The sequence below is a fragment of the Ovis canadensis genome, chromosome 5 (genome assembly GCF_042477335.2).
Source record: "Ovis canadensis isolate MfBH-ARS-UI-01 breed Bighorn chromosome 5, ARS-UI_OviCan_v2, whole genome shotgun sequence".
Classification (NCBI taxonomy): domain Eukaryota; kingdom Metazoa; phylum Chordata; class Mammalia; order Artiodactyla; family Bovidae; genus Ovis; species Ovis canadensis.
This window is the reverse complement of record NC_091249.1, coordinates 82,940,742-82,966,787: the sequence shown is the minus strand read 5'-3', so window position 1 is coordinate 82,966,787 and position 26,046 is coordinate 82,940,742. Positions and strand designations below refer to the sequence as shown.

The window sequence follows — 26,046 nt, the reverse complement described above, 5'->3', positions numbered from 1 at the left end:
TCAAATTGTTCGTTTTGTGATTTAAGGAAGTTAAGCCAAGAGAGTGAATCTGTTCTCGAATCACTTAGAGCAGAATTTCCCAAAGTGTGGGGCATGTGCCCCTGGTTGTACAGGAGACCATTTTGGATTTAACACAGACATTAAATAGAACTGAATCATCATGAGAAAGTGATTCTCCTTTTATTTCTCCTTTCAGCCTTCTGATTTATGTTAAGGGAGAGAGTCTCAGTTGGAGCAAACAAGTCTGTATTGTAACACTAGCTCAACTCCCTTTTCAATAAACCCATTCAAGTTGTCAACATTATCTAACTAGAACTTAACAACATCATATTAACTTTAAAATTACCACAACCAGTTGCAATAGTAATATAGTGTCCTTTTAAAATAAGTTATTTGAAACAAAAGTTCACAAAGACTTGGACACAACTGAGCGACTAAACAACAACAAAGCAAAAAGTTAACCAATTAAAAATTTTAAGTACATAATTGAATGGTTGTTTATAGACGTGGCGAAACTTAGGAAGTGCTATTGCAATGATGAACGCTGGAAAAATTTAGTTATACTAGAGCCCTTCTTCTGTAGCTTAGAGGGGCTGCCTTGTTCAGCCCGATTAGAATGATGTGGGAAATTTATTCTGAGATGGGGGAGGGGTTTGGGGTACTAGCCTTCCAAATCTAGACCCTATCTTTTCCCTAAGATGTTGGGTCCATTTTTGAAGCCACTAGACTTTTTTGGACTTTTGTGTATTTAGCTGCTAAAATGAGAGCATTCATTTTAAATGATTACTGGCATTCCTTCCTGTAATAAATTTGTAATTCTTTGAGTGATTAATAAATAAACCTTTCCTCTTGTAAATAAACCTCTCCGCTATCTAATTGATAGTGGTTAGATACAGTTTTTTCCTTCTGAATGCCATCATGTGTCAGTGTGAGAGCCTGTTCCCAGACTAACATCTACAGCAAGGAAAACATCAACAAGTTCATTCTCTAATGATGATTCATATTCTACCTTATTTGCAAAGGACAGTTATTTCAAGAGTGAATCTCTGCTTTAGTTAGAGTGAATGATTAAAATGGAAAATGAAATTGTAAATGAAAATTTGTTTCAATTTTATTTATGCCAACCCCCTACTCTCTTAAGTAGTTTCTTTGCAGTCATGTCTAATCAGTTTGTAAATTTTATAAATTTTCTAAATCAGTTTTGTTCCTTAGTGTATCAACTCATAGATCCTTATACTTGAAAAGATGTCTCCATTATCTATTTACTGATATCTTTCCATCTTTTAAAATGTATTTCCCCTGAGAAAAGGGAGGGTAGGTAAAATATTCTCTGTCTGAAAGTTCTCCTAAATATTATTGTGATTTAATCTTACTCTACAGTCCAAGTAACTTTTAGAATTGAAGCATGCCACTTATTTGGAATATAACTATTTGGCAACTTCCACCATCAAAGGCACAACCAGGGACCAGATAGAAAATGAAAAATGAATAGCATGTGAGTTTAAAAAGAACACATATACATATAGTGTTGGATCTGAAAATTTTGAGTTTGATGCTAGCTTTATGGGGATGACCCACAGAGATGTTATGGGGAGGGAGGTGGGAGGGGGGTTCATGTTTGGGAATGCATGTAAGAATTAAAGATTTTAAAATTAAAAAAATTAAATTAAATAAAATAAAAAAATTAAAATGTTTAAAGATATAAATATGAACATTTCTTCTTTATGATTAGATAGAAAGAATTACTCTCTATCATTTTTTGAACTATCAGGGTCACTTTTTGCTCTTATTTGCTCTTAAGAGGGTGATTTTGTGCAAGCAGTTTAACAATTTATGATTCTGTTTTCATATCTGAAAAAAGCAGATAAGAATACATACAATTGACCTGACCAAATTAGTGCTTGCAAGTAAAACCTTCGATGACATAGTGGGTAACCTCCTACCCTGGTACTCAACTAGTGTTAATCCCAACATTGTAAGAACACCATCCGATCAGTTGAGATTAAACACACACTTGATTTTGGAAGATCATCTTTTACTACTCTTCAGAGCTTCCTTCCTTCTCTTATTCTCTACACAATAATAAACTAGATTTCCTGTTTTCGGTCCTTAAAGATTAGAAGAGAAGTATAGAAGGTGCAAAGGACACTAGGAGAAAGAAAGACAAAGAAAATGAACAAAATAGAAATAATTTAAAACTCATAAGTATCCAGGGCCATTTACTGTGGGGAAAACAGCCCCTCATACCTCATGGTCACCTAGGCCTTTTCTGTATTATAGAAGATACACCAATCTAAGATAAACAGAACTAAGATATAACAAGGGGTATTTCAAATGAAAGTCTTGATTTATTAAGGCTAAGTTAAATTATATATATTTTGGTTATTTTAGAAAACATAATGCATTTTGGAAGAATTTCAATATGAACAGGTCAAAATCTTAAGTAAATATTTTTTGTGCCTTTATGGGTAAACCCTTAGCCATCCAACAAAATGTAGCCATTGAGAACTCAGTCTCCAGCGGCTCCACATAAATATGGTATTCCTGAAGAATCTTTTGCATATTTCCAGCAAATAAGGGTGCACACATTCTAAGGGAGAGGATAGGCATTTCTAATTACTAACTTAAAGTGATTTCTGTGCAGATGACCTTTATGTTTCAAGAAGGAGCATTTGGTAGAAATCACTTGTGGACTTTAGCAGGAGCAACTTTCTTACATTCTTTTTGCCAGGACTTTGTGCTGGGCCTGTCTACCTAGGTAGGACTCAGGGGCTGGCATTTGTGCGGTCACCTTGATCCTCATGGAGTTGTCTGTGATTCTCTGGACAAAATATTTAAATTTGCACATTGAAACAAAAGCCCTTTCTAAGTTATAAGAACAGCACAAACATGAGTTGGTACAAATGATCACCCATTACATACCAACTCAGTACTGCAGCCCTGAGCTAAACAAATCTGAAAGCAGTCAAGGAACAGGCAGTTGCACACACCAGAGAGAGCACACAGAGTCCAGCACCATCAAAGGTCAACTACCAGGGCTAAAGTTTTCAAAGAAACAGATAATGCCAGTTTTATGGCCATTAATAACATTTTAGTTATATAAACAATGATAAGAGTACTAAAAAGCAAATTCTGCTTTGCAGTGTGCTCTGATTACCAACAGGGTTCAGAAATGAACTTTCTCCCTGTGCACGTGACATTGCATAATGGACCACTGATCATCCTCCGGCCCCTCCGCAGCTTCCAGCTCCCTTTTATGGACAGTCCTTAGTCTTGCCAGACCTCTCAGCTGTTCCAGGGAGAGAGCTTCTTGGGTTTCCTCTTCAAAGCTCTTTGATTGTTCCTTTGGTAGTTAATGCACCAAATGGTCTTTGGGGCATTTCCTACATGGGCTCGGCAGCTCATCAGAGCGCCTTGACCATGGATTTCCTACCTCTGTGTTTTGCACGTGTTGAAAAGGGCTCAGTTCAAGCACCAGGCCCAGCAGCTTCTGGAGAGGTGTGGCAGAGCTCAGTGCTGATTTGGGTGTCTGCCTTAAAACAGAGATTTTTCCAAAGGATATCCTGTAGTAGATAAATCATTTCATTAGACCAGGTTCACTTTTCAAACCAGGAAGCAGAGTGCCTGCCATGTAGGAAAACTCAGATAAAGTTGTTATGACTGTTCTCAGAGCACTTGTAAATATTGTTGTCAGTGTCTTTTATACAGGTTCCATCATGGTTGTATTTAAACATGGACAGGTTAATTAGGTGTTTGAAGGCTATGTTTATTGAGAACCGATAAGAAAGCTGTGAAATGAGTCCTTTATATATTACAATGACAATTTTTCCCCCCAAATGTCTCCCACTAGTTGATTACTCCTCATGCCATCCGTGTGCAGACTCCTCCTCGGCATATCCCTGGTGTTGTAGAGGTCACCTTGTCCTACAAATCCAAACAGTTCTGCAAAGGGACACCTGGAAGATTCATTTACACAGGTAAGAACTACTGCAGATGGTGGACAGAGCGGTCTTGACCTTGTGGCTCTTTGACTCAATCTTGTGTGTATAAGTGTTATTTTAATCTAAAATCTATTTCTTCTTAAGACCCATTTTCTCCGTTTCGCCCCATTTATGATGAAATGAGTTGCTACTACTACTACTACTATTATTACCATTATTATTAGATAAGATTTCATCTAGGTGTCCTTGTTGAATGACAGGATCTGTTGAAATCATGGGTTAGATACCTAAGGCAGTGGCATGAGCAAGGAGAAGTGCTATAGAGTCCTAAGAGTCTCTGGATGTTAAGCCATCATGTGGGGGTTTTCTTGCTTTATGGAGTAGGAATGTGCTTGGGTGCACAATACAACTTTCTTCTAGCCTGGCCATGGCCATTTAAAGACTTTTGGTGATTTTCATATTTAATTCTGTTTTGGTGCTTTCTTTCCCTTTAAGCTTCATTTTGTTCCCCATGACTGCCTCCTGCCATCCCAAACGCATGGACCTGCCTTGGCACATGGACCTATCTTGCATTAAGAAGCTAGGGTTCTAGGGTGAGGGTGAATTTCCTCACATCACATGGAGAGATCCAGGCAGGTTCTCTATGGAAACATATCAAGTGCATAGTCTAAGTGCCCAGTGTGTAGTCAAAGAGATCCTCAGAGTGTTACATGTAAACCAAACACCCAGGGATCTTTGTTGCAATCCAGATTCTGATTCATTAGCTCTGGGTGGGATCTGAAACTCTGCATTTCTAACAAGCTCATAAGGAGAGGCTGATGATCCTGGTCCAAGGACCACACTGGCTATGGGGACATTCTATGTCCTCTGCTATGTAGCAGTCATTGCTGGGTTGTTGCCTCCAGAAACTGGCCCCATGTTTCCTTCTTTAATCAATAAAGGACCACAAAGCCAGATTAAGTACAGAGTGTAAGCTGCTTTCACACAAAGAGACTCCAGAGCATGAAGGGATAACTGTGTTAACACATCCTAATTATAACCATACAATTAAATGGACAAATTTTATTTTACTGTGACATTTTATCTCAAAGCATCTTTCCTGTTGTATTTTAATAGGAGGAACAAAATCAACCATGCTTCTCAGTGACTCGCTCTCCCCGCTCAACCCTCTCTCTCAAAATTATAAAAACAGCTAATGCATCCTGACCCTTGGAAATGCCTCCCAGTCCTTTAAACAAAATGCAGGTTTGGTGCCTGCCTGACGATTAGTTTTAGTTAATTGAAAATTATAGGATTGACCCAAGAGGAAAATTTTATTTGCACTCCAATCACTTTTACAAATTAAGGAAAATTACCACAATTTTGTTTAGCTAAGGTTTCACACTGAGTTCAAGAAATTAGCTCAGCCATCCCAACAAAGTCAGCACTTTGTTAGCAAGCACTTGAAAAAATAATAGTCTATCTGGAGTTTTGTGGTGTATACAAACGAAGCATAGAGAAAGCTATGATGCTTTATAGAAGTAGGCCAAGTGTTTTTAATTAGGCTCATTGGTTCAGCGTAAGTTTTGAAGAACAATCAAACTAGCAGATTAGCTGTTTCTTTTAAAGCTAGGATTTCTTGCCATTCATTTTTCCCATGAGAACTTCCACATAGCGCATTTTTTTTTTTTTACAAGCCTCATTATGGGCCTGCAGGAAAAGGACCAATTGAAACTTCTGATACTGTAACATTCCCCACCATCATTCCGATGGATGGGAGTTTTTCACAATGTTCTTCACTGAACTCGGTGTTCTGGAACATATTACAAAACCACAGAGGCCAAATGTTTTCTCTGAGGAGTTTGGACTCTGTTTTTGGTCGAAAACATTTAGGCCTCGCTGGCTGCTTATTTACTCTGCCATTAAGAACAAGAAAAGGAGAAGAAAAAGAAGAAGAAAACGCTCGTGTTGTGGGAGGAACGAGAGGCAATCAAGCATGATTCCGCTTTGGTGACAGCGTCTCTGCCCATTAATGGTTCCATTCTGTGGTCAGGTCTCATTTAGAAGAAATTATTTTTAATCAGTGCTCAACAAAATATCCCCTTGAGCCACCTGGCCATAAAAGTTAAAAAAATCATCCTCATTAAATTACTTAAGTTCTCAAAAGAAAATAGCTAGGGGACCCATCATTATTGGGAATTTTTTTTTAACCATTAAAAAAAATTGCCATCAATTTAAGAAATCACATCTTGGAAAACCTGTATCAGACGGGGGAATTAAGATCAAAGATAAAAGTGGCCAATCTGCAAGTCTCTCAAAGTAGTTAAGGATAAGAGAGAGAAGTCCTGGGTGTGCACGCGCGTGTGTAAGTGTGCAGGAAATTTAAAGTATGAAAAAATGCTTTTGGTGATCCTGCCTCATAGATGGAAGGACCATCTATGGTGGACCATAGATAGGAAGACTTAGTTTTTTAAGTATTATGAGAGAGACTCACTTTTCTCTGATTTGGAAAAATAAAATTTCAAAGAAACCGGTACAAAAACTTCCCCACTGATATGGCTGGCTGTTCACAGTCACTGTGACATTACATCATTTCTAACAAAAGAGGGTCTCTGTTAATTGGTGAACCACACGGAAGACTCTTGACATTATCATTAAATGCCCCTACCAAGGGTCACACATTCATGGCTGGTGCTGCCAGACCTTGGTGGTTTGCTCAGTTTACCTGCTTGTTGCCACTGTCTAGCAAAGGTGTCGAGATGGGTCATAAATTCTCTCTGTTCTTTGTATCCGAACAACTACTCAGCTCATTGGAAACCTGCAGCCCGCACCCTCCCCCCACTTCCATCCCCTCCCACAGAAGCTCACACTTCATTTTCTTTAACATCCATGGCGTTTCAAGATGCGAGGCTTGGTTTTCTGGATAGGGTGAGCCAACACTGTTTCTTAGGAGAAAATATCACTTGGAATTTTTCCTTTAAAATAAAAAGTCCTGGCACTGAAAACATCCCGAATGAAGGTACTGCTTTTGAGTGTGTGTGAGAGGATTTGCGCGTGCGTATGTGCAAGTCTGCAAAAATCCATAATCAATGAAAAAGAAAAACCCACACACAACTGAGACAGAAACAGCCTGGCCTAATCTATGCAAATAAAAGCAGACTTCTGGGGGTGGGAGGAAAGAATTTGACTAAACACAGATTGCCTGCAAGCTGGCTCCACTTGTAGGGACAGGAGTGCAGCTCTCCATCTTTGGTGCTTCAGACCAGGGACACGTGAGGATTTTCAGCTGCCAGCTGTGCCCTTCTCTGGTGTCTGCTCCATCAGAGTGAGGGAGCAAAGTGAATCCCAACTGGACCAGAACAAAAGAGCTGGATATCTTGTCCCTGATCTGATTTATTGTGGCGAGTTATTCTCATGTAAATGGAGAGCAAGGCTGACTTTAAATTTTAAATCATGTTTTCTCATAGGAGGAAACAAAAACCCTTTTGAGGACAGGACTTTTTTCAGAGCCCTCCCTAATCCTGTGTCTGGTCCGTTAGTCCAGTGGGAAGTCAATCCCCATAAACCTCCACTGCCCTGGAGGGGGCCTCCCTGGTATCTTTGTTCTTCTCAGTAGCCTCTTTGCTGTTACATCTTTAAGTGACGTGTAGAATTCTCTCCTGCTAAACTTGAAGTAACCTTGGGTGTTGATAAAAGACTCTCAGAAGGCTTTAGCTGCTTCTTCAAAGCTCTTCAAGTTGGCTTCTCTTCATAAGAGGTGCCCGAATCTAAATGTAGTTTTAAACCTCATTCCAGTTACTTCTCTATTGGAGTGGTTGGTGTCTTTGGGGAAAATATGCCTGGAGCAGTGGGCCACCAGGATGCTAGACCAGCTTAGGTGTGTACAAGAACCATATACTACCTGTTGCCCCAAAGCTGGTGAAAGCCCCAAAGGTTGCTCATCCAATAGTCAGATTTGGTTTGGTCGGGTCACAGCTCTAATCCTTTCTGGTGCTGAGTTCTCCTGTTCTTAACATTTTCCATCAAGCTTCCTGCTCTTGTGGAAGGACTAAACAAAATTCTTGTTAGTCTCAGACTTTACTTTGAAGTAAATATTCTTCCTGGAAATGCTTCCTGTTTGTACCATATGCCCAGAATTACTTTGCATGTAGAAGGGGTCGTGTTGCCTGAAGATATTCCATGAAACTTGATGACATGTACCATATCTTTCCAGTTTTCTTTTTGTTTTTCTCTCCCCATTCCTCTATGTTCTCCCTCTATCCCCACTCTCTCTGCTTTTTTCTTCCCTTCTCACTCTTTTCATTCCTGCCCCCTAGTCTTTTCTTTCTCACTTCCAAGGAGATGAAACAGCATAGTGATTAAGTCCTTGGGTTTAAGAGTTGATGGGTATAGATGGAAATCTCAGCTCTGCCTCTTACCAGAGAGATTATTTTGGGTATGTAGTATGATGGCTCTAAACCACAGCTACCTCATGTTTACATTATTGCAAGGAAAAATAACTTTCTGGGGTTGTTCTTAGTATCAGGGAAATGTGTATAAAGCACTTAAGGTGAGCTAGCATGAGCACTTAGCCAGATATTAGTAGTTTCCATTAATAAGTGATGATCATTATTATTCATTCATTCATTGCTGTCCCCAATATGGTGTAAATATTTTCCATGTTGTTTATCTTCTCCATCATGTTCTAGAAGTCTATGAAATGTCCTTTGGAATTTTAGTAATAAACCTGTGGTTATCAGTAAATTAGAGAAATAAGTAATACTAATCAACCACAAATAGAGCACAGTATAAATAAGGTAGTAAGAAAAACATTTATGAATGTGACAATGACTATTTTGATTAAACAAGTTTTTTTTTTAGAAATGGCCTCAAATAATAAACATTTAATAAAGCATCCCAGATTTATTAAGTTCTCAGGTGTTGATTTTCCAGGAACAGCACACTTGTTCTCTTATTTCCATCCCCAACTTCAACCCCTCTTCTGGAGGCCATAGTAACATGGGTACCATCTATCACCAGCCCCCTTCAAAGATATTAGGTTATAATCAGCTTTAACTCCCCTTTCAAGAGGTTTCAGGCAGAAAGCTCTGTTTTTAGTTCTTGGAAACCTGCACAAATAAAGGCTGCCATCCTGGGGATAAACAAAGTTATCAGGCTTAGGGAAAAGGTAGAGAGTTTCCACCAAGTGAATCTCCTGTTTTCCTGCCTCCTCTTACACTAATTCATTGCCAGACTAAGCTTCCCGAAAGTCACTTTTGTACCATTTCTGTGCAGAGAAACTTTTCCTATTTGCTCCCTATATGTAAGATATAGCCCAAACCCCTGGGCTTGTCATTCACATTTCACTGTGCTCTGGGTCCGGCGCTTTCTCGGCTCCTCTAGTCCCAGTCTCCCCACTATGCCTCAAGCTTACTGTATGGTTAGCAACTTTGAATATGGTGATTTTCCTAGATCCAGTTCAAACTTGATTCCCCTCTGAAGTGTTCTCTGGCCACTGTAGCGAGTGGCCAGAGCACTGGGTTGAGATCAGGGCGGTCTGTGTTCTAGTCCCAGCCCTGCTAACTGGCTATGAGACATGGGACAAGTTGCTGACATGCTCCCGACTTCAGGGTTTTCATTGTAAAATGAGCCAGTTGACTAGGTGACTTTGAGGTTTCCTGTGGTTCGTCTTGATTAGCTGGAAGAGTCGCTGTTCTTGGAGCTCTTTTGTTGCGTGTGCTTAGACGGCTCATTCATCCACTTCCTTATACCTTCACTCTCTTCCTCTGTTCTTAGATAGACACATCTCAAAAAGTCCACAGGCAGCGAACCTCCCTGAAATTATCTTGTTTTGCCCACTGTAAGAACCTTGACTCAGTATCTTACTTACGATAGGTGTTCTCTAGTAATTGAGTGGCATACTGCACAGAATCAATGGGTCCTCATTGATTTTTGTGCTTTGGATGGCAGGGAATGTAAATAAGAGCTGTTAATTAAGAATCTATCTCCTTTAATGTGAATTTACATGTAGAGAGCATAGTAGTTGGATTTTTTTGTTAAAGAAAAAAAAATGGGGTTGGATCTATATTACATAGTACTAATTTTTTATCTGTAAAATGAGATATTTTAACAGTAACTGCATCTAAGAAGTCAATAGGTCAATGTATGTAATGCTTTCCTGGTACAATATGAGTGTTCCCTAAAAGCAAGCAAAAAAGGAGAGAAGCAGATAATGGGTATGTTTCTCTTCAAAATATAAAGAACTGGTTGTGAGAGCACATTTTATTTAGTATTACATATGTGCCAGCTTTTATCTGATTAAGGAAATTGTTTCTTTCTAGGTATTAGAGTCAGAATCAAAAGATCTAGGTTGTCTGATTTCATGACTTTCTTTTGTTACTCCGTTCACTCATCTCACAGGTATTAGTGGATTGTCTGTTCTATTCTAGACAGTGTACTAAAACTGTGTTGAGTAAAACCGTGTTCTCATGGATCTTGTAGTTTAAGAGGAAACATGGATATTCACAAGTTTACAACTTCAAACCTTACTGAGTGTCCAGAAAAACAAGCACAGAGTTTCAGGCAAGAATATAACAAAGGACCCCTAGTCAGTCAGTCAGAGATATTGTCTGTCAGATAAAGATGTACGGATTGAGATTTAAAGGGTGATTAAGAGTTAACCTGGGAGTTCATGAAGGATTGGGCTGGGGGTGGGGGGGTGGTTGTGGAAAGAAACTGAGTGTTCCGGAAGAGAGGAACACGTCAGAGGGCTCTGAGAGGAAATGTGGCATCTGGGAAGGCTGTAAAAATTCCACTGAGGCTGAAAAATCGAGAGAGAGGAAAAGAATGGCAAGAGAAGAGACTGGAGAAGCGGGCAGAGACAAGCCTATGAAGCCTTGCAGCCGTGGGGAGGAATTTAGTTGTCTGCCATCTCAAGAGCAATGGGCAGTCCTTAAAGTGGACAGGTGGACATAACCAGACTTTTGCTTGAAGTAAAACAAAAACAGAAAAACTCTGGCTGGCTGGAACATAGGAAACCAAAATGGATGCTATAAGCAAGACCTGTAAGGAGGCCTTTGCAGTAGTCTGGAAAAGAGATTCGATGACTTTAATTTGGGTAGTAATGGGTAGAGATGGAATATAGTGAGAGAGGATTCAAGAGATATTTAAGAGGAAAAGTGGACAGAACCTGGAGATGGGTTGGATATGGAGGTGAAGGGGATGAAGGGCTCAGGCCCAGATTTTTGGATTCCTCTCAGTGAATAGATAGTGGGACTATTCCTCCTCTGGGTGCCTCAAGGGTCTTGTGGGTATCAATGAAAGAATGGGCATGAAAATGCTTTATAAAGGGTAGTATTCTGCACTTGTGTTAATTGTTATAAAGACAGGTCTAAGAAAATTCAGTAAGAACGGGGGAAAGGAAGGCAAGAATATGTTTTCTTTTAAATCAGATTGTTTTCACTTAGGACTCAGCTGAAGGAGGGCTGTGTAATGAACACTTGACGAGCAGTTTTGCCTTAGCTGTGTCCTAATTGGAAAAGACCCAAGAAGAAAGAAAAATTAACAGGCTGCTCCTGTCCACATGTCTCAAATATTACTCCAAATGAGCCATTTACACACAAAGAAAAGAATTCAAGGGAGAGAGAATGTTTATTCTTTTTTGCTTTTGTGATCCAAAGGCTAAGTCCCAAGCTGCTTCTCCTTTGCCAAAGGGAATTTTTTCACAAAGTACAATCGCTGCTGATCTGACATACATTGATGTGATTGGTGGTCCTCAACCCAGTGGCATCTGTAAACTTAAACACCGTTGGTGCCATACGGGGAAAAGAGCAACAAGAATCACTGAAAATACCCATTGTACTTCTGTGACATCTGTAAAATGAAAGCCGTTTCTGCAAAGAATAAAGCTGGTCTGAAGGAAGCATATTATTTTGCATATTTTATGTACATACTTTCCAAGAAATACGACCTTTATTTCCTATTTGGAGTGGAGTGTAATCAGGACTTGAGTAGCTAGTGTAACAGGATCATTAAAAGGGATATTTTCACTGACATTAGAGGTCTAAATGGCCACTAGGCCTTATATACAACCTTGGCTTTTTCCTGTCTACCCGGAGTTAATAAGTGATAAGGCCAGGAGAGAGATAAATCACAGAAATCCCTGTCCAAAGAAAACATATTGACTACAGCCAAGCAAATAACAGACCATAACCAACGGCCCCATTCATCATTCATGTAATAGGGATATAAAGTAGTTCCTACCAATGAAACTGTATAGAGGAAAAGGCAGATAAGCTTCCCCAATCTAAGGCATGTGATTTGGTTATTAAGGGACATGAACTATTTGTCACATGGCTTTAATCTTTAAGATGTGTTGCCATTTCTAAACTATAAATTTCTAGTCAGGGATTAGAAAGCTATTAACAATAAAGGTAGGGACTGAGCTTTATATGCATTCATGCCAACGTAATGCAATACTATAAAGCCTTGAACCTCTAATCTATTTAGTATGATTGAACATGATTTGGTTTTCAAAGCCAATAAACTATTTGAAAGTTTTCAAGGCTGTTGTTTTTTGTTTTTTAACCCAGCATCATGATAAATTAACCCTTCAGTACTTAAACTGTGTACCTTGAAACTTTCTCTAATATCCTGAGGGCAGTGGCGGGGGAGGGAAATGAAAATGAAGTTCTTTCTTTTGCTCCTTTCCTAACATTTATTCCAAATGTTTGATGGCAAAGTATTTTCTGTTTCATGTGTCCACCGTTATAATGGTATGGATGTTTGTCTTTCTGTCCATTAACTAAGTGGTGTGGCACCCACTAGAGCATTAAAGGTTTTCTTTATTGCAAAGTTGCCCATGCTGATTTCAGACAATTCAGTAAGTACCAATAGAAAAGAATTAAAACAGTATTAAAAGTGTCAACATTTATCCCAGTTCTTTATACATAAATAACACGTTAGCTGTTAATATTATTTTTTAATGGGATATGTCTTATCTTTTTCCTATGCAGATATCTGAATCATTACCAAAATAGGGTGATGCCTTACATAATACTCATTTGGTCTTTCACTTAACTACATATCATAAACATCAGAGCTTTATAAATGTAAAATAATTTTTAATTTCTCATGATCATTTCACACTTCAAAATCTCATCATGAGTTGTAGCTTCATCTTGTTGAAGCATGGTTTAGTTGCTAAGTCGTGTCCGACTCTTGTGACCTGTAGCCGCCAGGCTCCTCTGCCCATGGGATTTTCCAGGCAAGAATACTGGAGTGGATTGCCATTTCCTTCTCCAGGGGATCTTCCCAACCTAGGAATCGAACCCAGGTCTCCAGCATTGCAGGCAGATGCTTTACCAACTAAGCTCTCGATTCTCATCTCCTTTTGTTCCTGAAAAGCCTACGTCATAGGGTCATTGGTCTTATACCCATGTTGTTCTTGGCATCCTTATTGGTTGGGATTCATCTGCCACCCCAACTGACTGTGCATAAGTAGCTCTGAAGGCCTCAGCTGTCAGAGGACCCGAGTCTCAGAGGTTTGGAATGGCACCCTCTTCCCCATAGCTATTTGTTCTCAACCTGAACCGCCAAGGAAGGCAAGTCTGTAAAATTTCCCCCACTATGTGAAGCGGTACTGTGCTTCCCACAGGTGAAAACGAGAACTCATCTGAAACACTTAACCTCTCTGAATTCCAAAATTATAACAATAGGTGGGGCAAAGCAGCTCCCCCTCCGACCTTCTTCCCCAGGATAGCACAGTTTCCTACTAGAGTTTTGAACTCCTGTTTTCTTTCCTCTCTCTACTAAGGGTTTCCAACAGCTTTTCTGGACTTCTCTACTGTTGTTCTCTCCTATTTCACACTTTTTTTTTTCTCTTACTGTATCCTCTCTGTTCATCTTCTTCCTGACTGCATTACTGGAATGTAAAACATTTTTTCCTCTGAGAATCTGTGTAAGGCCACCTCTCTTCAGATAAAAACACTTAGAAAGGTGAAGTGCCTAGGTGATGTAGTTAATAAATGGAGGAGCCAGGATTTGGACCCCAGTCAAAGGATACCAGAGCCTGGGAAGCAGTAAATCCCCTGTAGTATTACTTTCACTTACTCCTTTTCTGAATTATGTGATTTCAAAAAGATTAGATTGTTGGCGATGGGAGAGTGGGGGTATTTCTAGGAGGTCTAGGAGGAACTGGAGCCATTTTAGACAAATCATGTCGTGATGAACATCATACATATTCATGTAGGAGGGAAACTTTTAAAAACACGAGAAGTATGAAGAAACCCATTAACCCATCCTTCTGTTATTGTTTTCCAGTCTCCTAAGATTATTTTGGGAACTCTAATGTATTTTTGTCAGAGTTAATCACAGTATGTTTATATGGTTTTGTATCCTCCTTTGTAATTTGAATTGGAGAGTAAACATGTCCTCTATTAGCTTAATCTCTTCCTAAATGCATCTTAGTGGGTATGTATTAGTCTATTTGTAGCCACATCATAATTTACCTAATTGTTCCCCTCTTGTTGGATAGCCACATCTTTTCCTTCACAGAACTTTTAGCACCATATCTGTCAGAACAAGAGGATGATTTTGAATATAAGGTGTTCTGTCATTTTCCTAAAAAGTTTTCTATATTTTAGGACCAAGTTAGCCAAACCTCTGTATTTATAGATGCCAGTGAGTCTATTTCTAGTATTTTGCACATTAATTTAGTTAAGTATACATATTTAAAACCCCATACATAATTGACAACAGTTACAAATATAACTTTTTCTACCTTTAGGGTTTATACTTCTATTCAAACTCATTACAGTCATCTTTAACATCAGTTTGTTTCATTACAAAACAAATTGACTTTAGTAGCAAAATCAGAGCCGTTTTTAGTCCTACTATATTCTCTTCTATTTTAGTTGTTTGAGATCTTCTGTTTGAGTCTGGACATGATGCTTTCACAGGAAATTTTATCAAAGCCAGAACTAACCATTTTCTATATTTAAGTCTCCAAACATAACCACTTCAGCAATGTTCTTAAAACTAGTCTTTGAAAGTCTTGTTTTGAGGAACATTTATAATGGTGAGAGACCTGAGAAAATTGCTACATTTATGTAAGTTTTCTAATCTTCCTTGTTTCTGCTGTCCTCTTCATGCAACCTCTTAAGCATTACCAAACTATCATGGATTATAGTTGCTTCCTGCCCTAAATAGTATTTAGTTTTAAAAATAACATAATTGGAAACCACTTTGTCTTAAGAGAGACTTTAAAATTATTCAAGTATATAACAAGGGAGCTTTTTAAAAGAAGAGAGTTTTTTTCCATTTATGCCAGCACACTGATCCATCTTTTCTCTTGGTGGGTCATATGGCATATGTGGTCCTTGGTGTGAACTGAATACTATGAGGGGCTTCCCTGATGGCTGTGTGGTAAAGAATCCGCCTGCAATGCGGGAGACCTGGGTTTGATCCCTGGGTTGGGAAGATCCCCTGGAGAAGGGAATGGCAACTCACTCTGTTGTTGCCTGGAGAATGTGATTCTTGGCATGAACCGAATTCTATACCACATAGTATTTTTGATTTGAATAAACTGGATCTTATGGACCTTATATTATTCAGGGCACTGAAAGTACAAATCATCCCATTAATGTCAGATTGGAGAATTTCTGCCAAACTTCTTAACAGTGAGGGGGAGTGGACAGAAGCTGGGACTCCCTAAATCATGGGCAGGAATAACATCAGAAGAGCAGACTTGCCCTTGAACCCATGGCTCTTTGGCCTTCAAATGTAGTTGTTCATCTTTTCCCTGTTAATACCAACTGTAGCTCCCTTCTGTGTATCACAGGGGGATGCCTCACCAGCTGGGCAGTGCCACCTGGGATCAGCCTTGCTGATTAGCATCAGTAAGTCTCAACTCCCACATAATATGGAGTCATTTTAGGCCTGTGTTTAGTGCCAAGAGGGCTTCTCTTGTGGCTCAGCTGGTAAAGAATCCTCCTGCAATGCGGGAGACCTGGGTCTGATACCTGGGTTGAGAAGATCCCCTGGCGAGGGGAAAGGCTGCCCACTCCAGAATTCTGGCCTAAAGAATTCCATGGACTATATATATAGTTCATGGGGTTGCAAAGAGTTGGACACGACTGAGCGACTTTCACTTTAACTTTAGTGCCAAGAATATATTCACATTAAATATCTGCACAGAATAAGAACCTCCCAGTCGTGCTGGAGATAGACATAGTTTCCTTTTGGTGTTAACTGACTTGTTAAACGTTCACTGAGACCAAGCCGATTATTTGAATTTATTGGGAGGTTTGGGTGGAGGAAAGCGTCCCTGAAGAATCTGTTCGGAGCAGGCTTGTGTGTCTGGTTCTTCTCCAGTTTGTTCAAGATTAGAAAATGGAACATGTGCACCGATTAGCTCAGATGAAGTAGGAGGATCATCTAAAGACTTGGAAATCTTGCTAAATAAAATTATTGGCATCAAAGCTAAAAAATTATTGTGACTTGTCAGAAAGTTATATGTTAGGGACCAAAGAGCAAGCTTGACTACTGGGCCTGTGTCTCATCTTTGTCTTTCTTTTTTAGATTAATTTTTATGGGAGTATAGTTGTTTTACAATGTTGGGTTAGTTTCTACTGTACAACAAAGTGAATCAGCTATATGTATACATATGTGTGTGTGGGTGTTAGTCGCTCAGTCATGTCTGACTCTTTGTGACCCCATGGGCTATAGCCCACCAGGCTCCTCTGTCCTTGGAATTCTCGGGACAGGAATACTGGAATGGATTGCCATACCCTCCTCCAGGAGATCTTCCCAACCCAGAGATGGAACCAGGGTCTCCTGCATTGCAGGCAAATTCTTTACCATCTGAGCCACCAAGGAAGCCTGTATGTATACATATATTTCCACTTTTTTAGATTTCCTTCTCATTTAGGTCATCAAAGAGCACTGAGGCAAGCTCCCTGCGCTATACAGTTGGCTCTTATTATCTATTTTATACACAGGATCATCAGCACATATATTGTTAATCCCAATCTCCCAATTTCTGCCCCGCTTCCTCCCCTGGTGTTCATACGTTTGTTCCCTATGTCTTTGTCATGTTTCCGTTTTGCAAATAAGGTCATCTGTATCACTTTTCTAGGTTCTACACATATATGTGTTAGTATACAAGATTTGTTTTTCTCTTTCTGACTTACTCCGTATGACAGTCTCTAGGTCCATCCATGGTTCTAGAGATGGCCCAGTTTTGTTCCTTTTTATCTTTTATGTCTATGTAATTAAGTAAATTTACCTAAGTGCAGTCTATATGGTTGACCAAGCCTTTCCCATTTAATTCTCTTTTGTAAGGTAGAAAGGGCAAGTATTTTTAGACCAATTTTCAGGTATGAAAACTGCAGTTTAGAGAGAGGTACAGTGATTCATTTAAAGTCATCTAGGTTACCTAGCGATGGGTCTGGTACTGGATCTTTTTCACCCTAAGTAACTGGTTAGACATTTTGGTATTTCATATTTTTACATATAAAAATGGACTTCAAGTACTTTATTTTTTAGTTTTCTGCAGATATGATTCAGTAATTAGATGGAGGCCTCTGGAGTCTTAGGCTGCCTCCTCAGCATTGCACATTTATTATATGCAGCAGTTTTATTTTATTCATAGCACTTACCACTGGTTGATATGATCTGAATTGTTTCTTAATATTGATACAGTCTTAGATTGTTTTCTCATCTTTAAAATGGGGAATGGTAATCTCTCATATTGTGGCTGTCAGGATCCAGTTGGATAACGCATGTGACACACTTAGCAGGGTACTTGCATCCAGTAAGTGCTCACTGAGCAGTGGATCTTATCAGAACAGGATTGGAGAAAGGCAGACTTGTAAGTCTGAATTTTAGAACCAGAAAAGCCCTCAGAGATACCCTGAACCAACCTGCCCATTTTGTAGAGAAGGTAACTGAGACTTCTGTAGGAAGAGCTTTTCCCAAACTGATCTGATGTATAATCGATTTGTATACAGAACTGGAACAAATCATACATAAATGGACTTACCTAGTTATTTTGTGAATGGACTTCATATTTATGAATATGTAAAGACATCACATTTTTGCATGGATATAAAAATTATTCAACCAACATCACTATAGTATTTAGCAGGCTCTTTCTGAATTCTTTAAGGTCATCAGTCTCTGACCTTTCAAGGAAAGGGTGAGATAGTATAGTGTGTTTGATTCCTGGGCTTCCGATATGTGATCTTTTTTTTTAAAAAGTGTCACAGACACCACCATTCCAATTTGTTTTCATTCTTGACTTTTTGTTGATAAGAGATGAGGAGCTTTGCTTCGTCTCTGAGTAAATCAAACTCTGAGTGGAAAGTCAAGTGCCATTTTACCCTTGGTGAAGTGGAGCCTTGTGATCTAAGGGCATTTTCTTTATCTTGCCTTTTGGTGAAAGCCCAGTTTAAGATCAAGACTTCTGTTGGTCACCAGAAAGTGTCGGGAAACCTCATTAGACAGGAGGGTCATTGTCCCAAGGTCCAGAGAGGGAGGGATGAGACAGCGTCCACCCGAATATGCTGTCCCCGCCACAGCCTTGTGTCTAGTGCCCATGGAAACTAGTGAGTGTGTTCCCTTAGCCTGAAGACACCTGTGGACCCTCCACTCTGCCTTTAAACCTCAGTTCCCTGAAAGTCCTTGAGGAGGTGTGTCATGCTTTGCTGGATTTAGTGGTCTTACACGGAGTGGCTTTAGACACAAAATCATCGTCATCATTATCATCAGGGGCAGTGAGAGGGAGATACTTGTAAGATGATGGTGACCAGGGACAAGATGCAAATCTGCTTGGGAAGAGATCTGTGCTGTGTTCCTGGCACTGAGGTGTTTCAGTTGCTATTTGCTGCCTGACTGGCTGCCAGTGAATGGCTGTGTGGATTTTTGCAGGTCTGTTCTGCAGTTATCAGAGAAGAATATATTACTGCCTCAGTGGCATATCATAGTTCATTAAAAATAATCCAGATTGTATAAGGGGGTTCAGCTCGAAACCTCGCTTGGGTCTTATGTTAGAATTGAAATAAAGCTTTTTATCAGACTGTCCTTAAAAGGTAATCAGTTGGTGAAAAGCAAAAAAGACCTAGTTGTCCACTGATACTAAATGTAATGAGTAGAATCAAAAATAAAATATATTAATTCCACTTCCTCAGTTCAGTTCAGTCGTGTCCGACTGTGACCCCATGGACTGCAGCACACCAGGCTTCCCTGTCCATCACCAACTCCCAGAGCTTGCTCACACTCATGTCCATCGAGTCGGTGATGCCATCCAACCATCTCATCTTCTGTTTTCGCCTTCTCCTCCTGCCTTCAATCTTTCCCAGCATCAGGGGTTTTTCCAATGAGTCAGTTCTTCACATCAGGTGGCCAAAGTATTGGAGTTTCAGCTTCAACATTAGTCCCTGCAATGAATATTCAGGGCTGATTTCCTTTAGCATTGACTGGTTTGGTCTCCTTGCAGTCCAAAGCACTCTCAAGAGTCTTCTCTAACACCACAGTTCAAAAGCATCAGTTCTTCGGCGCTCAGCTTTCTTTATAGTCCAACTGTCACATCCACATGACTACTGAAAAAACCACAGCTTTGACTAGACAGACCTTTGTTGGCAAAATAATGTCTCTGCTTTAGTTTGGTCATAGCTTTTCTACCAAGGAGCAAGCGTCTTTTAATTTCTTCACTGGATGAGAGAATGGCAAACCACTTCAGTATTCTTGCCATGAGAATCCCATGAACAGTATGAAAAGGCAAAAAGATTCCACTTCTAACTGCAGCTAATTAAGGGGTGGATCATTTACAACAGACCCAATTTAATCTGCTAATATAAGTATTCAATTAAAGTTGTTCCTACTGCTTTCTTCTCCTCAGAGTTCTTTTTCGTACACTTACGTATGATGCATTCATGATGTGAATCCTTTTAAGGGTCCAGGTTGTAATGGAAAAGTGGTTTGAGGATTTGATAATTGCCCAAATTAAATAATATATATGTAAATGGAGATTTGAATGTAACTTGTGCATTGCAATGCTATAAGAAATTAGGTCCCTTTATCCTGATACCTTTCGGCCAATCAAAATAACGTGCTTCACCTTTTATTCTATACCACTTAGAATAGTTTATTGCATTATTAAGTACATATTACAAGAAGCACATTGTTGTTTAAGACTCATTGATTTAAGTAGAACTATTCTTATAAAGTTTTGTAGGTCTTTACATAAAAAGAGAAGAGGCCATATAAAATTATAAAACCTTAATGTAATATAACAGCCTGTAATATAACATAATTTCCTCCCATTTTCTAAAGAAGCCACCAAAATTTTTTAATGAGTTTATTAGAAGTGCTGTTTGTGAATTCTGGGATGTCATGTCTAATTAGACTTAATGGATTTAAGTATTTCTTTAATGAAATCTGTAGCTTAACTCACCAGGGCTATATTGTCCTTCTGCCCTTAGAGTGATTTTACTTTATTTTTATTTTGGGTGGCATTAAAAAGAAATGAAAGACTATGATTCTGCTTCATCTTCAGATGGGTATAGTGAAAAATACAGTGCTTATTATGAAGTTAATGTGAATTACCATGTAATTACCACTGGCTGCACAGTAATGATTATTTAGTTACCACTGAGCATCTCTGCCAAATAACACACATTATTTCATAGGAAGCATAGAATTAACTCAAGTCATCCCGGAACTCACAGAGGGAGTGTATTCCCGGTCTCTTTCTTAAGTGTGGGCGCTGCTAATGTGAACATCTAAATAATCAAGCTTGGAGCAAACTGACAGCAGAGCAGGGTATGAGTTTACATGATTTGATTTGCTGATGTTTTAAACACTTAGCAGGAGACAGCTATAGAAGCCAATTAGCTCTCTCCAAGGTGCATAGACTTATCTCCTTTGTGAGAAACAATTTAAGGGAATTGCATTGGCCCTTAAACTGGAGGAGAGAAGAAGCATTAGCAATGAAATTTCAGATGCAAAGTGCTGATCAATTGCACCTCCTTCTGTGTTTTTCAGCTTTGCAGTTGTTTGGGTTGCTGCTATTTTAAAGGATTTGCACTTTTATTTTGCGAATACAGGGTTATGTTAAACTTTTCTCTGTGAAAACGCTCCTTCAGCTGTTGATTATGGTGTGCCTTTAAACAAGGCACCGTGTCTAAAAGAGTAAAACAAAAACAAAAACATGTCAGTACATCCCGTCCCTTTCAAATACTGCATCTTATTTAGTGTACCGGAATTCCCAGTTTAAAGTAATCACAAAATTTATGGAGAAACGGATAAAAAAGGTTGTAAAATATTGATTTGGGGAAAATAATAACACAACTCATCTATAATAAGAAGAAAAATGAAGCAATAATTCAGGAGGTATCGAGCGGCTTGCTGCTGGGTGTATTGATCCAGTCCTTACGGTATAAGATCGCACCTGAGATTGCTCTGAAAGAAAGAACAGCATTCCTCAGCTCATTATTTCTTAGATACTATCGCCTGGTTACACGGACCCTGCAGAGTTGGGATTGTTGCAGCTGGGACAGTGGGACCCGCAATAGTAATAATAAATAAATAAATAGCTCAGAAATCTATATTGCCTTAAAGCCACTGTGCCTGGTCTTAATAACACTTTGGCTCTGATTTGATAAGTTCTTCGTTGCCTTACAGTAGCTAATGACAATCCCAGTGCCGTGTGGTTCATTTAGGGACCAGAGAGATCTTTGTTTTCTATTATGGGTCCTTGTATTTGGAGGGAATTCATGGGGGAGCCTGGTGGGCTGCCGTCTATGGGGTCGCACAGAGTCGGACACAAGTGACTTAGCAGCAGCAGCTTGTCTTGTCTAAAGACATTTGCATCTGTTGTATTTCTTCATAAGTTACTGAGTTGAATGTGATACATTTATGCCACTTTGTTTTGACATGACATCATTTTATATTTTAAGATGGTTTGTGGACAAGGCTGTGTAGTAGTATTGTTTCTGAGCAAAATCTTTAAGATGGCTTGAAATTTTGACATTCATATGCATCAATCATGAATCTATAAATTTATCTGTAATGTTTACGATGTTAACACATGAACTTGACAATATCCCATCATCATAGTAACTGCTAAAATGGTAGAATGTCTTTCATTGCTGAAGAAGTCTAAGTTCTTTCTAGAATTTAAGATGATCCTATCAGTAGTGAATATTTTGTTATCATTTTGTTTCTTTTTTGAAAGAGAGGGTGTAATAATATTGACATTCTAATTTAACAAAAAGGTTTTTGATACCAGTTACCGTCTAGGCATCTTCTAGGCCCTGTGACCCAGAAAAATGAGGTTTTTGCCTCCAAGATACTTATATTCTACTAAGAGAAGGAAGGCAATACAGAAGTTAGCAAGTAAATAACATAATTTTCAGACTGGTAAAAGTGTTATGAAAAAAATAAGAAGCCCAGTGTTCATTGCAGCACTGTTTGCAATAGTCAGGATATGGAAGTAAGCTAGATGTCTACTGACCGATGAATGGACGAGGAAGTTGCGGTGCATTTAAACAATGGGATATTAGCCATAAAAAGGAATGAATGTGAGTCAGTTGAAGTGAGGTGGATGAACCTAGAACTTGTTATCCAGAATGAAATAAGTCAGAAAGAGAAAAGCAGATATCATATATTAACACATATATATGGTGCTGATGAACCTGTTTGTAGAGCAGGAATAGAGAAGCAGATGTGGAGAGTCGACTTGTGGACATAGCAGGTGAAGTAGATGGGGGACGGATTCAAAGAGTAACAGTTATATATATATAACCATATATAAAGTAGATGGCTAGTGGGAAGCTGCTGTATAACACAGGGAGCTCAGCCCAGTGCTCTGTGATGACCTGGAGGGGTGGGATTGGCAGGAGGGACGAGGAGGTCATTCAAGAGGGAAGAGATATATTATGGTGGTGGTGGTGGTGTAGTTGCTAAGTTGTGTCGGACTCTTGCGACCCCATGGACTGTAGCCCACCAGGCTCCTCTGTCCATGGGATTTTCCAGGCAAGAATACTGGAGTGGATTGCCATTTCCTTCTTCAAGGGATCTTCCCGACCCAGGAATCAAGCCCGGGTCTCCTGCATTGCAGGCAGATTCTTTACCGACTGAGCTATGAGGGAAGCCTAATTATATGTATACTTATGGCTGATTCACATCATTGTGGGGCAGAAACCAGCATAACATTGTAAAGCAATTATCCTCCAATTAAAAATAAATTTAAAAAAATAAGTGTGATCTGATAGAGAGCATAAAGGTGGGAGAAGGGCTTCTTTAAATAGCAAATAGTTCAGTAGAGTTAGAACGGTATATAAATGGATATCACTTCAAGCCCACAGAGCATCACCCAGACACACTTTTTTTCTGAAGCATCTTTGGATTTTCCCCAGTGCTAAAGCCTTGCTATCATTTGCCCAGAAGCTTCACTTTCACCACCCCACCCCCCAGTCACTCTGTGATCATTATCTAGAAATATGAGCCATACCGGCTGACTATGTTCTCAGCAGATCAAGCTTCCAGAAATTTCAATAAGCATTGATCCATGTCATTGCACCAGATCCTTGAAATTGTTGTTTCTGTAATATTTGTCTCTCCATTTCTGACTTTAAAAGAAAAAAAGATTCTGTGGAACAAGAGACTGATGCCCATGTCAATAAAGGTGGATGGAGAGGGAAGGATGAAGAAACAGAAAGAATAAAATATCCAACCCTCAAGACTAACTCCTAAAATAGCTTTCAGTAGACTACAAAGCATTCCCCTCCTTCTTTATCCACAAAGTAAGATTGAAAGTCATCACTGAGTCTTAAACTGTGAATATTGAAATTGCGAGATGTATGGTACATTTAGTGGAGGCATTGGTGAAGTGCAGAAGTCATTTTAACTTTGTCTTTTAATTTTAAAGATTTATTGGCTGCAAGGAAGGAGAATATTTATAAGCGTTCTTAGGTATTCACAAAACATGTAGTTGCCAAACAGTGCAAAGAATGGAAAGAAATCATCATTACGAAGCCGGGTGATTCAGGAAATGTAATGATAAATATGGGAGTGACAACATATTATCTCAGCCCCTTCCAGCTCCACATTTTTGAGTCATGATTATCAAGTATGTCACTGCAGGGAGTATGCTAAGTCAGTTTGGAGCTAAAGGAATTTTAGTTTTAAAAGAATAATAAGTTAATGTGTGGGAAGTACAAATACAATAAATGATGTCAAATCATCTTAGCTTGAATAAATATATATTGTAAAATTGCTTCTACTCTGTAATTTCTTGTAATGAAAGGAAAGTGGCAAGCAATAAGGAAGTAATTAATTGCAACAATGATTACTTAGATTCTGTAGTGCCTGAATTAAAAAGAATGCTAATTATTTTTTCTAATAGATCATATATTTTTAAAATTATTAATGCGTTTAAATGTCAGGTGCATTTGAATCAGTTTAAAACACTATTTGTTTGCTTGTTGGCAAGCAGATTGTCAAAACGAACTGTTACTTGTTTAGTGTTGTCCCATCTTTGTGGAGATAAATGTCATATCATAGCTCAACTATTATAATCCTTCTCTGCTGTGTGCTTTTAATTTGAGACAGGTTGCTTTTGAAAAACTTGTGGCTGTCACTGTGACTTCTTGTGTGTGCTAGTTCTCTTGTCAACATAGAGCCTTGAATACAGTGGTTCCCAGTGGTTGTTGAATGAAAGAGTGGATAAAAGCCCTGCTCTCTAGCTTTTGATAGGTTACTTCACTACTTAAAATTTTATTTTCTTATCTTGAATAATGGGGGAAATAAACATATAATCTTCACTAGTTTGTTGTATTGATTAAAACAGATAATATGATTAAAGCACTTAGCAGATTATAAATGGTGCATATTAAGGACTCAAGAAATGGGAATCCTTACAATTGATGACCTTAAGTAGTTCTCAATCTGTGAATTGATTATCTGACAATCTATTTCTATTGGGTTCACCGGAGTATTCACAGTGCCTAATACTATGTCTGCCCCAAAGCAGATGCTCAAAAAATGTTTGTTGACTGTATGAATCCCCCAGTTGTCTTTAGCAAATAACAACAACTATTGCTGCTAACACTTAAAAGGTTACTAACTACACTCTACTCACTGTTTTGAGTATACGACATATTTTTAGACATCTGTTCTTAAAAAAAAAAAGAAACCTAACACTATGAGAGAAGTACTATTATTATCCCCAAATTACATGTGAAGAACCTGAGTCAAAGAAGAGTTAAGAATTTGCTCCAAGTCATGCAACAAGAAGGTGGCAAAACCAGGATTTGGCTACAGGCAGATGACCTTAGCGTCCTGAGCATGTGGCCTTAGCATCCTGAGCACGTGGCATTCAGTTCAGTTCAGTCGCTCAGTCGTGCCCGACTCTGCGTGTGGCATTATCATTAGTATTTAGCCACCAGGGTAGTTGAAATGTAGCACTGAGCCTTGATCGTTCATTCATCCATTCTGCAGATATTTATTAATCAGCATCCATAGTGTACTTACTGGAGATAGCATGTATCAGATGCGCACAGGCTCTGCCCTCACGGAGATTATAGTCTAGAAGGTCTGCTTTTCTCAGATTTCAGTTCATCCCATATTTTCCCCAGTGACTATTAGAATGAAGGACGCTTTGATGTCTTACTTGATGCAGTAGAAGGAAGGCTATACATGTGCAGAAATGAGAGTGCAAGGGTTAGCCTAAAAAGGAAACAATTAGGTTGGCCCTGTGATGATGATTGTGGGTTACCCAGCACACAGCCCTCCTTCTCTCTAGAGAACATAGGATGCATGCCTTGTGAAGCTCTAGGTGCCACTGAGGGTTTCCAGTTCTGTGAGCAGGTGTGTGGCCTTGCCATCTGTACCATGCCAACCTCTGGGTCAGAGCTGAGCAAAGCATTGCTCCAGACTAACCAGGAGAAGATAAACCCTGGCTCAGCCCATGGAGGAAGGGGATGGGGTGTCTGGGAAGAGCTCACTTTATTTTCTTTTCTGAGCATCTGGGTCAGAAGTCTTCATTTTTACAGAAAAGTCCCACCAACTGTTTTGTTTTTATGTCCAGAGCCTCAACATCAAGGCCACAGGAATTAGTGACCAAGAAATGCCCACATTTTAAGTC

At 39.2% G+C, this 26,046-nt stretch overlaps 1 protein-coding gene across 4 annotated transcripts in view; it reads left to right on the top strand.

Moving 5' to 3' along the window:
- Window positions 1-26,046, top strand: part of EBF1 (EBF transcription factor 1) — a 409,288-nt gene that overhangs the window by 321,439 nt on the left and 61,803 nt on the right. For all 4 annotated transcript variants that reach the window (XM_069592512.1, XM_069592511.1, XM_069592510.1 and 1 more), the window contains exon 10: window positions 3,851-3,977. In XM_069592512.1, the coding sequence (XP_069448613.1) occupies window positions 3,851-3,977 (127 nt within the window). The remainder of the gene's footprint in view (window positions 1-3,850; window positions 3,978-26,046) is intronic.